This window comes from Eretmochelys imbricata, chromosome 23 (assembly GCF_965152235.1).
Source record: "Eretmochelys imbricata isolate rEreImb1 chromosome 23, rEreImb1.hap1, whole genome shotgun sequence".
NCBI classification, from domain to species: Eukaryota; Metazoa; Chordata; order Testudines; family Cheloniidae; genus Eretmochelys; species Eretmochelys imbricata.
The window spans coordinates 952,823-967,969 of record NC_135594.1 but is presented as its reverse complement, the minus strand read 5'-3'; the positions used below and the strand labels follow the sequence as shown (position 1 = coordinate 967,969).

At 64.0% G+C, this 15,147-nt stretch overlaps 1 protein-coding gene across 3 annotated transcripts; it reads right to left on the bottom strand.

Annotated features, from left to right (window-relative positions):
- Positions 1 to 491: 491 nt before the first annotated feature.
- On the bottom strand, positions 492 to 13,187 carry SPINT2 (serine peptidase inhibitor, Kunitz type 2). Of its 3 annotated transcripts, XM_077840571.1 has the most exons (8): positions 13,034 to 13,187; positions 5,493 to 5,663; positions 4,988 to 5,047; positions 3,865 to 3,915; positions 3,242 to 3,403; positions 2,766 to 2,936; positions 2,451 to 2,492; positions 492 to 2,236 (listed from the first exon to the last, which is right to left on the bottom strand). In XM_077840571.1, the coding sequence occupies exons 1-8, from the start codon at positions 13,143 to 13,145 to the stop codon at positions 2,070 to 2,072; spliced, it is 936 nt and encodes a 311-aa protein (XP_077696697.1). In that variant the 5' UTR covers positions 13,146 to 13,187; the 3' UTR covers positions 492 to 2,069. The 3 variants fall into 3 exon arrangements, with proteins under 3 accessions (XP_077696697.1, XP_077696699.1, XP_077696698.1); XM_077840573.1 differs by lacking the exon at positions 3,242 to 3,403; XM_077840572.1 differs by lacking the exon at positions 4,988 to 5,047.
- Positions 13,188 to 15,147: the final 1,960 nt, after the last annotated feature.

Here is a 15,147-nt window from a genome sequence, read left to right as displayed (position 1 = left end):
GGCTTAGCTCAGTGCCCACCCAAAGCCTGGCACAGGTTGACCTAGGCTAATCCAGCACGGTGCCAGCCCTGGGCCCAGCCATCCCACGGCATGTGTCCCTTAGCAGCTGGCTCTGCCCTGGGGGCCAGTAGCCTGGGCAAGACAGACGGACTCCCGGGGCTGATCTCCCTGCTCTGCATGTCACTGCAGCTGGACGAGTTGTGTGGCCCCCCAGCCTGGCCCTGGCCCCCAGCCTGGGCAGGAAGACAACGGCCAAGGCTCGGCCCCAACTACTCCCGAGTCCCCCAGCGCTCAGGGGATGGGAGAGCGGCTCCTGTCCTGGGGCGGGAGTGGGGAGGAGAAAGTCCGCTCTTGTGCACTCAGCTTGTCTCCATTAAAGAACCCCAGCGGGTGCGATGCTCACAGGTGAGCAGGTAGGGCTGGGGCCCAGGCTGGAGGCAGGCGCAGGAGAAGAACGGTTTCCTTCTTTCCTTTATTCAAAGAAATCTCAGTGTAAAAAACCAATTTAACAGCTAGCCCAGCGAGCTCCACGCCCCACACTGTAGAAAGACTGCCAGCGACAGGGGGCTCAGACGCAAGAACGGGCCCTGCCCACCCCCGCCAGTACCGGGAGCCAGGTGGCTGCGGCGGGCCCAGGTGCCGGCTGGCGTCAGACACCGAGCGGAGGCAGAGCTGGAATGGGGGAGTGAGTGCCCCACGGCCACAACTCGCTCCAGGGACCCAGCCCAGGGGAGACCCAGCCAGACCGGTCCCTGGGGTGTTTCAAGGAGGTTTATGCCATGGAAAGGCATTGGAGCGTGGGCTGCACTGAGCTCTGGTTAGTGCCAGCCACTGGGAGCACCCTGCAGGCCAGAACGGCCCTGCTCTCCCAGGGACGGGGCACCCTCCCTGGCACCCTGGCATAGACTTGCCCATGCCCCTATTGCGGCTGCCCAGCCCACGGCTGCAGAGCCCTGAAGAGTTAACGGGGCCTAACACACCCACTCCCTGGGAGCCTAAGGGGCAGGCGGCCACAGCTGCTGGGCTAGGGGGGCCTGGCTGGGCCCATGGGAGGACTCGGCTCAGACACTCGCTAGGGAAGCGCGGCGGGGGGGGAGGGGGATATACCCACAGGGCAGTGCTGGATCCCTCCAGCCCAGAAACTTCCTGGCCCCTGTTGTTATGCCAGGTTCAGGGCCAGGGTTTGAGTCACCCACCCCACCCACAGTGCTGCCACCCCGATCCCATGGCACCAGCGTGCCTGGAGCCAGGACAGGTCTGACCAGGAAGTTAGAGCCAGCATAGTGCCGTGCCGCGGGGCAGGAGCCTCGGGGCCTGCTAGGCAGGGGCTGGGCAGAGATGGGGTCCCCCAGGCAAATCAGCTGCTCAGTGGCAACAGGAGGCAGAGCGGAGGGGGGCGGTTGGGGACTGGGCAGGCTGCTCACAGAATTCCAGACCCCCTGCCTGTGGGGCACCCACCATGCGTTTATACCTCCGATGCTCACGACGCCCATGCCGGGGACATCCTACCACCAGCTCCCTGAGCAGCCCCGCAGGGCGGGACCCCCAGCGGCTGCTCCGCACTTTAGGGAACAGGGCCCCACAGCACCCCAGGCAGGCATGGGCTGTGAGTGGCCAGCACTCATGGGGATCTGGCTATTTAAATCTCTCCCAACCAGACAACACCCCCCCCCCCCCCAAGATTATAAAGGCTGGTTAAGCAGAGGAACAGCACCAGAGCCCCAGCGAGGCCCTGCTGGGTGGGCAGGTGTCTGAGACCCCAGGTGTCTGCCACTAGCAGTTTTCACAGTAATTATTCTGGTAAAAAAAAAAAGTTTAAAAAAAAAGTTTAAAAAAGTGGAACCGAGGACACCAAAAAGAGCCCTTGGTGCAATGAAGGCCCCGCCCATGTGGCCGGGGCACAAACACGCAGCGGCTGCTGGCGCGGGGAGTTTATAACCCAGGGATATTCCTACAGACCCGGCTGGTGCCGGTTCGAGTCGCCCTCTCCGGACATGTGCCGCTCTCTGCTGTATACACGCGGCCAAAGCCCAGCGGAGCAGGGGCAGCCCCTGGGCCGGCGCCCGGCCTCACAGCGTATAGGCATTGCTCATCAGGTACTCCTTGTCGTCCAGGGGGCTCCAGGGCACACTCAGGGACAGCTCCCGGCTCCTCCTGCACAGCCAGACGAAGAAGACGACCACGGAGCCCAGCAGGACAGCGACGAGGATGGCCAGCAGCACGGCCAGGGCCACCGCTGTGGGGAGGAGAGGCCCAGTGAGCCGCAGGGTTCGGAGCCAGACCCCTCCCGGCACAGCCTGAGCAGAGCAGCAGGGGCCAAGGAGTGGGGAGACCCCAGCTGGAGCCAGGGCCAGCTCTGCCCACCTCCCCAGCCCCAGGGCGGAGCCCAGCCCGGCCACGGGGATCCCACCCAGACCGCGTGGCAGACAGAGCGCTCGAGCGCCGCTTACCTCTGGTAGAGTGAACGCCCGGCTCCGGCCCCTCAGCACCCCCTACAAGCGGGAAAGGCGAGTTGAGACGGGCTGCGCCCTAGACGGCCCCTTTCCTGTCTAGCCCCCTGAGCATCTTCCAACTCCCTGGGTCAGCAGCCAGCTGAGGGCCTGGCCCAGCGCCCCACGCAAACCGCAATCCCCAGGGCCGTGCCGGCCAACCCAGAGCTCCGCCAGCCAGCCAGCCCGCCAGCCCCCTACCTAAACCCTGCCTCGCTGCAGGGAGCCGCCCAGGGGGGCCACGAGCGGCTCCCAGGGAGCAGGCACCTCCCTCACCCGCAGCCCCACGGCACTGGTGTAGACACAGCTCCTCCTGCAGGTAGTTGTTCTTGTTCCCCTTGCAGCCCCCGTAGACGAACTGCTTGCAGGCCTGCGCAGCCGGGTCGTAGTACCAGCGGGGGAAGGCAGCGCGGCAGGGGCCGGTCAGGCGGGGCGCAGCACAGGACTCTGGGGGGGACAGGTCAGCGCATTAGCACAGGGACTTGGCTCCCCACTCCCTGCCCCACAGCACCAGCTCTGCCTTACAAGGAGACGCCCACAGAGGCCGGTGAGCCAGCCTGCTCCTAGCCCCGCACTCCCCCCGGCGCCAGGAGCCCCGGCCACGGCCACTCAGCCTGCCCCGTGCGGTTTGATGGGGCAGGGACAGAGGTTGCCCAGGGACTGGCCCCGGCTCCTCGCCCTTTGGCACGCGACGTCGGGGTGTCAGGAGGGGCAGGCCTGGGACTCAGAGGCCCACACATGGCCGCACTCACCTGAGCACCTGGCCAGACACTCGGCCTCACTCAGGTAGTTGTTCGGGTTCCCTCCGCAGCCCCCGTAGGTGAACTGGCGGCAGGTTTTGGACTCCACGTCGAACCACCAGCGTGGGAAGGAGGCACGGCACAGGCCGGTGGCGGCTTTGGCCAGGCAGCGTTCTGGGCACAGGCAGGGCGAGGGAGCAGCGTTAAAGCTCTCGCCTAGAGCAGGGGGGCACGGTTATCCCCCGCCCCCGGGGGGTCCCCCCCCCCGGCAGCCCAGGACAGAGGAACCGCTGCCCCAGCAGGACCCGGCTTGCTTTCCCTAGGCTCACACACTTGGTGCATCGCCCCAGTGGGGCAGGCTCAGTAACCCGCCCCCAGCTCACCTGCTCCAGCCAGCGTCCATCCTGCCACTGCAGCAGACGGACGGACACAGCCCTCGGAGTGCAGGGAACCGAGCCCCTCGTCTCCGCTCCTGCCAGCGCCGCTCGGATCTCCCTGCGAGTCGCCGCTCAGCGAGGGGGCAGCGTGACCAGTTCTCCGGACACCCACCCCCGGCACGTGGCCTCACCGCCCTGCCCATGGGGCCCCGGCCCACGGGGCAGACGAGCCTCCCCAGAGGCGTGGAGAAACGTTACCTTCGTAGGTGAAAGTGTTGTTGGCCGGCTGGACGCGCCCGGGGGACACCTCTGGGACAGAGAGAGAGAGAAAACAGGCATGTCAGGGCGGTTCGCGGCAGCCGATCCAGCACCCAGAGCTGCTGCAGAACCAGCTCCAGGCTCCCTTTGCAGGGCAGGTCCCTACTGAGCCCTGCAGCCGGGTGCACCTCCGTCCTTCCAGGCCACCGCCCCCGTTCTGCAGACAGGCCCAGGGAGACTCACGCCAGGGCACAGGGAGGCAGGGCAGAGCCGGCAGTCTCAGGCCCTAGCCCAATGCCCTAAGCGCGGCCCATGCGCCCTGCTAAGGAGGGGCGCCAGGTGGCTTTAACACCCCCACTCAGCCCCAGAGCACTGGGCTGGATGCTGCAGAGCCGCGGGGGTCACACGGGAGCAGCCTGGGGCCGATGGTGGCCGTTGCAGATTGTTCTCCAGCCGGTAACTCCCGCAATACCTGGCCGCTTATTCAGACTCGGGTGGGGTGGGTCCTGCCCCCGCTGTCCAGGCACAAGGTTCCCAGCCCTGGACGCAGCCCGGGACTCACCGCAGGGCAGGAGGCAGCCCCCGGGGGGAGGAGACCTCAGTGACCCTGGCCTGAGCGTTCTCCCTGCCTCGGGGGGGGGGGGGGCAAGAGCGGGGCTGAGGGGCTCCAGAGTCTGCCATGCAGACCCCCACTCTCAAGGGAATGGGAAGCCGGGGCCAGGGGGAACAGCAGCTGCCAGTCACTGGGAAGGGAGGGTCGAGCCGCCACCATCAGTGCCCACGGTCCAGCTCCACACAAAGCCCTGGGCTAAGGGGAACGACAGGCCTAGACGGGCTGCAGGGCTCACCAGGGCTGGGCCGCAGTCAGCAGGGTGCTGAGCAATGCGCCATGAGATGTTCCTGGTTCACCAGAAGGGCACATTCCTGGCAGCTGCTTATCTCAATGCTACGCAAGGGAAAGGCGCCCGGCCCCAGCAAGGAGCCACTCAGCATGTCCTGTTTATCAAAGTCAGGGCTGGGAGAGCCCTAAGAGGGCTCTGTCCCAGGGTGGGGAGCAGGATTGGTCCCTCAGAAGAGCCAGAAACCCCTGCCCCCCCCAGCGGCAGGGGCTCCTGATGCTCACCGTCTGCACTCTGCACAACTCTGTGGCTGGCCTGCGGAATCTCGTTCACGTCCTCCCCATCTGGCAATCAAGGGGGGTTAACGTCAGACCTGCGCTGAGAGCGAAACGCGCAAGCCAAGCGTTCCCCCTCCACTAGGCCAGCCTGCTAGAGGAGACCGCGTCAGTGCCCGCTGGCTATGGGTACCGCACCTGGCGATCTATTGCCTTGCAGCCGAGCTTGGGGTTCCCTGGAGCCAGGACAGATGATTGTCCGTTACACAGACTCTCCTGAGTCCCAGCCCCTTCGCCGCGAGCCCACTGGGCCTCTGAGCAGCTCAGGGGCGAGAGACGTTTCTTCCCTAGTCTCCTGCTCGGTCCCCAACCCTGCCTTAATGCTCCCTGCCTGGCAGGCGTGTGCTGCGGCCGGGCACCCCACAGCCCCCTAGACCTTCTGCCAAGCTACGCAGCAGCCAGGCCACACGAGGCCGCAGCCCGAAACGACAGCGGGACCCCCCCGCGCACTCACCTCCGGCCGCCACGCACCTCACCCGGCAGTCGTCCTCCACCAGGAAGTTGTTGAGGTTGGCCCCGCAGCCGCCGTAGGTGAAACGCTGGCACGCCCGGCTTGTGGCATTGTACCACCAGCGCGGGAAGGCGGCCCGGCACTTGCCCACCACCTTGGGCAAGAGGCAGAGCTCTGGAGACGAAAGCAGAAGCGTCTCAGCAGCGGTAAGCTCACGTTTCGTAAGCGCCCGACCCCGCGGCACAAACCGGACCCAGACGGGCCCTGCCCCGAGCGGCCGGCAGCCTAAGCACAGCACAGACGGCCCGACGGACGGGGAAATCTACAGACAGCTGGTCAGCGCAGCAGGCCACCCGCGCACTCAGCCCACCCAGCCAGGCGTTAGTCGGCGTGGCGGGTAAGGAAGTGGCCTCAGCTCCTCCCGTGGCCAGGAGAAAGCCCGAAACGGCAGCTCAGCCGAGAGGACACTGCGCGGAGGGGGCCCCCCCTCGGCAGCCATCTAACCACTGCAGGGCGAGCGCCGCTCAGACCTGTCCCATCCGCTGGGTTTGGCAGCGGTTCTCAAACGGTGGGTCGGGACCCGGTTTTAATGGGGTCGCCGGGGCTGGCGTTACGCGCGCTGGGGCCCAGGGCAGAAGCCCGAGTCCCGCTGCCTAGGGCCGAAGCCCTGGGTGGCGGAGCTCAGGTTCCAGGCCCCCCAACTGGGGCTGTAGCCCTTGGGCCTTGGCTCTGATCCCCCCCACCCAGGGCAGTGCGGTTCGGGCATCTGCACGTGGTGCAAGCGACGGCCTGGGATGCCAGGCCGAGAACTGGGCCAGAGCGTTGCAGCCATTGCTCTGCCGGGTGGAGCCCAGTTTCTTCCCGCAGCTGCGGGACCAGGGCTATGGCGGGTCGAGAACCCCAGCTCTCCCCAGGGCTGCCTGTAACGGTGAGGGGCTGCCCCCCCCCGGCCCCGTGTGGAGCCCCCAAAATGCTTTCTGGTTTTCACAGCACTTCTTGCAAAGCAGTTTCTAAATTAGACCCTCCAAGTGCTTCCTGGTTCCAGGACTGGTTCCATGGTTGGTAAACAGGGATTTAGCAAAGGCCTGGCAGAAGGCAGAGGGGAAAGCAGGAAACGCTCAGAGAGGCTGTTCGGGGTTTGCCCGCCCTCCTTTCTGTGTTGTTTCAGGTGGAAGCAGGTCTCCCCCGTTCCCCCCCCCCCCCCCCGTCAGTGTCTGGGCCAGGTCCGGATTAACTCTGTACCCAAGGCGCCTGCATCCAGCCAGGGAAGCCTTCTCCCAAACCAGCTAGCACAGCGGGAGGGCAGCCTTGGGGCCACAAGCAGCGCTCAAGCCAGCTCTCCAGCACCTTCGTCTTGCTTGGAACGAAGCACAGGGGTGTCAACCCCTCTTAAAACGGTCAGACACGCAGGGCACCAGGAGCCAGCAATGCCTCCACAGCCAGGCCCCTCCCGCCTGGCCAGAGCCAGACTTGTTTACAGAAATCCCCATTGCGCAATCCCAGCTCCAGCCCCTGCGCCAGGGGCTGCACAACAGGCCACCAGCGCGGGAACAGCCCTGAGTGACCCAGATGCAAACCTGACCAGCTTTCTCCCACAGAACCGTGACCCCAGGAGGAGCCCAGGTCCCGGCCTGTTTACAACGCACTCCTCCCACAAGGGGCAGGGAGGCTGCCAGCTAACAGTCGCTGCATTCCCAGCTCCTCGGGGGGGGGGTCCCCATAAAAACCCCTTGGCTCTCCGTACATCAGAACTCACTTCCCCAAGTGCCTGCTGCAGGCTAAGCCTGCTGTTCTCCAGGCCCACGGCCAGCCAGGGGGTAGCCAGGCCCCAACGGCTGTCCTTTATTTTAACCCTTTCAGGCTTGAGCCACCATAAAGCAGCAAAGACTCAAGCCCAGTGGCCTCCCCCCGCCGCTTTGTAAGTCACCTTTAAAAGGCAGGTAGCAATGAAACAAGTCTCCGTGCCCAGCCCCTCAGCCAGTGTCCCTGTCCCAGACCCCTCAGTCCATGGGGCTGGGAAGAGGAAGGAGGAGTTAGAAAACAAAGGGATCAAAGCAGCTTTCCATGCCGACCTATTCTGCCAGACAAGACAATCCCCTAATGCAGCTCCCAGGAAAGGCAGGTAAAAGCCTCCATGGGGCCCCTGCACCAGCCCTTCGGCTGGTTGATCAGGGAGCCGGGGAGGGGAGGAAGCTGTGGGAACAGAGGCTCAAGCCTCCCATGACTCCTCCAGCGCGGCGAGTGCCAGGAACGCCAGCTGCCAGGCAGGGCAACTGGAGCCCCCCCCGAGAACACCGGCGCACCTGTTCCTGGCACAAGCTATTCCGGCCAGAGCCTTCGGTGACCCAGAACAGGCTGGACTGGCTTTGCCACCCGCAGTTTCATTCTGGATCACGCCCCGGAGCTGCGGCTCTGCAATAACCCGAACCCCCGGACGCTCGGTTTGCTGAGGGTGCTTGCCACCATTATTTACATGGGGTAGCATCTCAGAGCCTCAGTCCCAGACCAGGACCCCCCCCCCACGAACCAAGAGACACCCCCTGCCCCAAAGCAGTCCCCTCCCAGGGCCTGATCCAACCCACTGGCCTCAGTGGGCTGCTGGCTCAAGCCCCTGGCGCCCAAGCCACGTGTGTGAGGTCAGAGAGGTGCCCTTATCTGTGAGCTCGCTCAGCCCCCTCCCTACCCCGCTGCAGCTCACAGTGGAACAAGGCAGAGAGGCAGGAGACATGGGAAAGCCCCTGATCCCTGCTCTCTATGGACCCTCTCAGCAAGGGAGCCGCAGTGACACTTTGTGCTCCTTGGCGGCGCTGATCGACTAAAGCTGCCAGGGGCTGGGGTTTGTTCAATGCACCAGAGCTCACCAGGCCGGCATCGTCCTCTCGGCACACGCACTGCCCACTGCAGGCAGGGCCTGAGCCAGACGTGCACTCGTTTACTTCCCGCTGCCAACAGGAGGCCCACCTCCAGTCTAGACAACACCGAGTTCCTCCCGCTTTCCTTGGAACAGAGGGCTTCATTGAGAGACGGAGCTATGATTCACTCCACTCAGACACAGGGAGGGGCGGGGGGAGACAGATGCTGTGAACCTGTTTGCTCTGCTTCTGTTCACTGAGGGTTTGTTCTGTAATCCCAGACACGTAGGACCTGAGAGAGGAAGTTCTGAGCCACCGATCAGACCGTGACCTCCCTGGGCCAGGAACTGGGTCGCCCTGTGACCCACTGGTGTGGGCAGCTCCCAGGTGTGTACAGCGCCTGGCACAACGGGGCGATTGCAAAGAATAATTCTAGCCCCATCAGAGGCCACTCCAGTGTGCCCACCCAAGTTTAAATGCAAGTTGCTTCCTCCCTCCCAATGGAGAGGCGGGATTGGAGTGAGTATTTACCTGCTGGAGTTTCTCACATCTCCACTACACCCCTCCCCGCCCCTCCGGAAGCAAGTGACCTGCCATTGGGCCGGGCAGGGACCGGCCAGCAACTGAGACATCACAGCCAGGGCACGCAATAGCGTAGTTACCACCTTGGTGTGACCCCAGCACACGCCCTCCCCAGCCAGGCCACCGTGGTTTCAGGAGAGCAGTTCTCATCGGCCTCATGACTCATGGCTGGCGCACGCATGGCTGACGAGCCAGGGGAGGGGCGGGTCACACACCAGGTTCCAGAGGAGCTGCCAGCCCCGTGGGCACCATTTCTGCTGCCCTGAGCCTTGTGCAGGCGTTTAACCCATTCCAGAGCGGGCATGAAGCAACCCATGTCAGAAGGGTGGCACTTTGCACCTGTCACGGAGCCCCCGGGCGATGCTCTGGACCTGCTCCCCATGAAGCCAGGCAGGACTCTGGGGCAGTCGCCTTCCTGGGAGCAGCCTGTCTTCAGGACACACAGCTCCCCCGGCTCCAACTTCCTGGGTCTGACCTCAGAGCATTCAGCCTCCTCTGCCCCTCCGTGCGCTTCCCACAGCGAATCCGCTCAGGCGAGGCTCCTGGGGAAGCCAGAGGGTCCTGCCCCCCAACTCTGCAGCCAGACGGACTCTCAGCCAGCCAGTAAAACAGAAGGTTTACTAGACGACAGGAACATGGTCTAACACAGAGCTTGTAGGTGCAGAGAACAGGACCCCTCAGCTGGGTCCATTTTGGGGGGCAGGGAGCCAGACAACCAAGTCTGCCCTTCACTCCATGTCCCAGCCAGCCCCAAACTGAAACTCCCTCCAGCCCCTCCTCCTCTGGGCTTTCCCCTTTCCCGGGCCAGGAGGGCACCGGTTTCCTCTGTTCTCCAACCCTTTAGCTCTCACCTTGCAGGGGGGAAGGGCCCAGGCCATCAGTGGCCAGGAAACAGGGTGTCGGCCATTCTCTGTGTCCAGACCCCTGCACACACCTGCCCTCTAGGGCTCTGCAAGGATCATACACCCTTACCCCACCCCCCCCAGAGACTTAAGAACTGCCTGGGGAAAACTGAGGCACCCACACACTATTCAGAGGAAACAGTAAGAACAGTCCCACTTCGTCACACCACCGTGCAAACAACAGCACAAGGAGACTCAGACCCCGCCTCCCGCACCGAGTTTCCCTGCCCCAAGGAGAGAAATCGAGCTGCCCTGGCCTGGAGAAACACGGGAAATAACCCCTGAGCCATGGCCGTCTCGCACGGGAGGAAAGCGCTGTGCAGGGCTCAGAACAGCAACAGCACTAGCTTTGGAGATGCAGCTGCTGCAGGAGAGCCTCCTGGCCTGTGTTCGTACAGCCCCTCCCTCGCACACCCGGCCCCTCCCTCGCACACCCGGCCCCTCCCTCGCACACCCGGCCCATTCTCAGCCAGCCCTTAGACGCTCCCATAATAGATGCGGTTAGCAATGTTTTAACAGCCCTTTGAGTGCAGGAGGGTGACCGGCTCCCACCCCACGTGTGTGAATTCAGCATCCCACAGACTGCACGTGTCCAGTAACAATTGAGGCTATCCCCTGTGATGCTCTCGCACTTCGGCCTCACCGGCACCCCTCTGAAATTCTTCAGACAACCCTGAATCGGCAGGTCCCGAGTCTCCGGACCACACGGCCTCAATGAAGGGCAAGTCCCTTCATCTTTGCCACCCCCCAGTTTTAGCGCTGGGGAGCTATCGCATTCCCGGGGCCCCTCTGTGTCTCTGCACATTACACCCTCAGAACAGACTTGTCTACGGGGGGAATCCAATGCCATTTATATCTATTTAAAAGCCAAGTCCAGTTAAACAGTGCGAACCCGTGTGAGCACTCGGGTTTCCTCTCGCTGGCGGGAACAGGGTTAGGTTAAGCAGCAACAAGCTGTTCTTCAACCCAAATCGGAGCAGCCACCCTGAGGGTTGCACCCGTTTAACTAGCCCTGTTTAAATTCACCCCTTGGGTTACACCGGTGCAGGGTGAGCTCACCCGTGGGAGGCCGGGGCCCGCAGAGCAGCCAGCGCTGGGCCGCAAGCAGCCTGCGCTCACCAGGAAGTTGTGTTGTTGACAGGGTGGAGGTGGGGTGGGGAGAGGAAGCTGCAGAAAGCTTCCTGCTGGAGGCCAATGACCTTCAGTCGGCACAGAGTCAGAGCAGCAGGGCAGAGGAGCCATCTTTACCCCGCGGGGGCTGGTTCTGGGTTACAGAGGATTGCACGGTACACCAGGGAAATGGCAGCGACTGGCACCCTCTTCACCTGTGAGCCACGGTTCCGCCCCAGGGTCTGCGCTGCTCGGCTCCCCTGCAGCCTGGGCCTTGGCGCCCCTCCATGGCGAGCTGCCTGGGGCTGCCCTTAGCCGGATGTGACTGGCCCAGGTAACCTGATCCTGGCTGCGAGAGCCCCGCCAGCATAGCCCCGCCAGCGTCCCTTTCCCTCCAGCCCCTCTAACAACACTTCTGGTGCTGACAATCCCTAGTGTGGGGCGAGGCGGGGAGGGAGGTGTCTTGCGTACCCCAAGTTTCGCTTCACTTAAACACTTGCTTACAAAATCAGACACAAAAATAGGGACGTGTCCCAGCACAGGAGTACTGAACAATTGCCGACTTTCTCACTTTTACCATATAATTATACAGTAAAGCGACTGGCCTATAAACAGGGCACTTACATTTCAGTGGATAGTGCATAGAGCAGTATAAACAAGTCATTGCGTGAAATTTTAGCGCGTACGGACTGTGCCAGGGCTTTTCATGTAGCCTGTTGTAAAACGAGACCAGTCTCCAGGTGAGTGGACGGACCTGGCACCCCCCAGGGTAAGCACACCCCTGGTTGAGAACCACTGCGGGAAGTCACTAGAGGGGAGGGCAGGCAGCCTCCTATTGAAACCTGATCCCATCCGCCTCCAGGGATGAGCAAGGGCGTGAGAATGCCCATTGCTAGAGCCCCTGCCCCAGGAAAGGATAGCCCAGAGACAAGGTGGGGGAGGCCATCTCTGTTACCAGCTTGGCTCTCTCACCAACAGCAGCTAGTCCAATAACAGACACGACCTCACCCATTGTCTCTCCAATATCCTGGGACCCACAGAGCTACACAGAGGATACTCGGCCCAGTGGTGAAAGCACAAGGTGCGAGGGTCAGGACTCCTGGGCTCAGGTCCCAGCTCTACCACCCCGCCTTAGGGACAGCAGACCAGCTCTTTGGGTCAGGCGGCACCTTTTTGCTTTGTTTGTACAGCCCCTTGCACAGCGGGGTCCCAGCCCACAGTGGGGCAGCGAAGGGACCTTACAGGAGGCCTAGCCTCGGTAAAGAGCTTTGAGACCCTCTGCCAGAGAGCGCAGTGTAAAGGCAGGGGCAAACCTCAGTGAAGTGCAGCCACTTCTGGGGTGGGAGGGCAGCAGGCAGAGGGGACCCTTTGGCCAGGGACACGAGCGCAAACACCCTGCCAGTGCCCTGGGACTCAGAGTCCGCTTCCGGTGGCTGTTAGGGCTCCCCCACCCAGTCGAGTCACTCACACACCCGCCATCTGGCTGCACAGCGCCAGGGAACATCCACCACCCTGCCAGGTGGTTCTTCCAGGAAGTCTCACCAAGCCGGGGTGGGCTGGCTGGTGTGCGAACCCCCCACCCCGGTGTCAAGACGGGCTCCCTTTTGCTGGGGACCCCAGCCAAGGGAGGCTCCCGCGGCCCCCGGGCGGGGGCAGGGCAGGGGGTGAAGTCCCTGGCAAAAAGCCAGGCCCTGAAGGACATTGAACAGGTGTTAAAACCCCAGCAGCAGAGCTGGGGACTGGAGGAGGGGAAGCGATCCACACCCCTGGCTACAGCCCCAGGGTTTGACCCGGAGGCTGCCAGGGCAGCAACTGGGGTCACACGCCCCCGCCCCACAGTCATGGGGAGCCAACGAGCAAGGCCCCCCTTCAGCCTACACCCCTATCCCCACAGGGCTCCCCCCCACATCTCTCACCCATGCTCCCAGATCGCACCCCCACATTCTCCCCAGGGGGCCCCCTATGCCCCCACTTTCCTAACGCCCCCCACAAGTCTTCCCAGCGCACTCCCCACACCCGCTCAGCACCCACGCCCCTTATCACACTGCCCCCGCCCCAGCTGTGCTCCCAGCCCCGCCCCCAGGTCCCCCGGCCTTACCCGGCGGCCCCGGCGCGGGGCTCCCCGCGGGCTCCCCCGACCCCTCGTGGCCCCGGACCCCGGGGCCGAGCGCGGCCAGCAGCATCAGCATCAGCAGCCCCGCGCGCCCCATCCCGCGAGCGGCTCCTACCGACTGAGCCCGGCCCAGCCCCGGCCGCGCGCGTCACACAGGTGAGCTCCCGCCCCCCCGAGCGAATACCCAATCGCAGCCGCCCTCACCTGGGACGCGCCCCCCCGCCCCCCTGCACGGGGAGGCCACGCCCACTCGTTTGCATACGGGGCGGGCTCTTCCCCACCGTCCTGGCTGGCTGGAGGCGGCGGGAGCGGGTCCGAGCCCGGGCGGGGGGCGGGGAGGGGAGATCGGGGGGCTGCGGGTGCCGGGGGAGGGGCCGCGCGTGGGGGGGGGCTGCAGCGCCCCCCACCCCGGCAGGAGCTGCCCGCGGCCCCGGCGGCTCCAATTTGTGCCGAAACGCCACAAATCCAGAGGGGGCGAGTCTATGGCCCCCACGTGCTGGGGACCGCAGAGGGACCCCCACTCCGGGGCTCTGGGTCCCGCCTCCCAGTTCCGCAACCCACCCCCAAACTCCAGCCCCTCCCCAAAGCATGTTCTGAGGGGAAATGGGGTCTATGGCCCCCCCGTGCTGGGGGCTGCAGGGGGACCCCCACCCCAGGGTCTGGGACCCTCACCCCAGTTCTGCAACCCACCCCCAAGCTCCAGCCTCTCCGCCCCTCCCCAAAGCGCCGCCCGGCCTGGCACACCGCAGCACCCAGTCTCAAGGTGCAGGGCTTGTGGGGGGCTCCCGGGGAGTGGCTGCCCCAGGGCCCAGGCTCCAGGCGGGGTGCTGGGGTGAGGGAGGCCGGCAAAGAGGGCCAATGATTGAGTCGGGCTCGGCCTCTGTGTCGAAGCGGGACTGTTCTTAATGTTTCCTCTGAATAGTGTGGGGGTGCCTCAGTTTCCCTTAGGCAGTTCTTAATTCTCTAGCTGGTGGGATAAGGGTGTATGATCGTTGCAGAGCCCTAGAGGGATCTCCAGGCAAGTCTAGCTGGGCCTTCTGTCACCATACCTAGATCTCCCCTTCACTTGAGATCCAATCTCCACACGATTCAGAGGAAACATTAAGAATAGTCCCGCTTGGTCACAGCCTCCTCCTGGGGTTATTGCCGTGTTATGGCTCTAACACCCTCATTCGTAACCCCTCCTGCCCCCGCCCGGAATCACACACACACCTGCCCCAGTGGGAGCCTGGCATGAACTGGGGGGCTCACGCCCCCACAGGGCACCAGCCCGGCCAAGCTGCTGTATCCCGGCCGGCGGCCAGTCGTGGGCAAAGAGGATGGGGGTGGGGGGCGGGGGATTTTCCTGGCACAGGAAGCGGGTTTCTTGTCAGTGTTCTGGTCTGGGAGGTGCTTTTCCCTGCGGGTGCAAGGCCAGGCACCTGTTCGCCCTGGCTGGCAGCCCCCCTCGGCCAGGGGAGAGCCCTGGGGCTATGCCCTCAGAGCCGTGATGAGGTGTGTTTCTGCAGAGCCTGGGGCCTCAGCCACGAACCCGGCCCTGCCCACACCAGTCCCTGCCCCAAAGAGGGACCTTACGCACAGCTGCCAGGGCTGCACCAAAACCTGGCCAAGTCTCTCCCCTCGGGCCTGACAAAGCCCCTTTAATTCAGGCTGATAAAAACACTTGGGGTGTTGCTTAGGGCAGCGTTCCTATGGAAGACCGGCCCCCGGCTGCAGTAATGGGCCAGGGCTCCTGGTGGGGCTGCAGGCTTCACCCCTGAGGAGGGGTATGTGCATGTTAAAGATTCGAGCTGCTTCCAGCTAAGGGCTGTAACGATTCTCAGGCCACATTTCTGCAGCCTCTGGCCAAGCAGACCTGCCACACCACCCGTCTGTTTTCAGCGCGCCCAGAGCCTGCCCCACCCCAGGCCACCTCTGAGCTGGGGCCGGGGGTTATGCCCGGTCCTAACAAGCTGGAGGTAAATGAGGGACCATCTAGGCAGGAGAGGTGCTAAAGCTGCCAGACTGTGTCCCACGCCAGCCTGCGGGATGGTGGTTAATTACATTTGTCTTCCCACTGCAGAAGGAGAATCGGGGCCCCCTCGGGGGAAAGGCCCCGT

Excerpts from the sequence above, each read along its gene's own strand:
- SPINT2 (XM_077840571.1), bottom strand. The coding sequence starts at position 13,145 with ATGGGGCGCGCGGGGCTGCTGATGCTGATGCTGCTGGCCGCGCTCGGC. Across the intron at positions 5,664-13,033 it reads CCCCGCGCCGGGGCCGCCGG|AGCTCTGCCTCTTGCCCAAG; the intron begins GTAAGGCCGGGG and ends TTTCGTCTCCAG. Across the intron at positions 2,237-2,450 it reads GGGCGTTCACTCTACCAGAG|CGGTGGCCCTGGCCGTGCTG; the intron begins GTAAGCGGCGCT and ends TCCTCCCCACAG.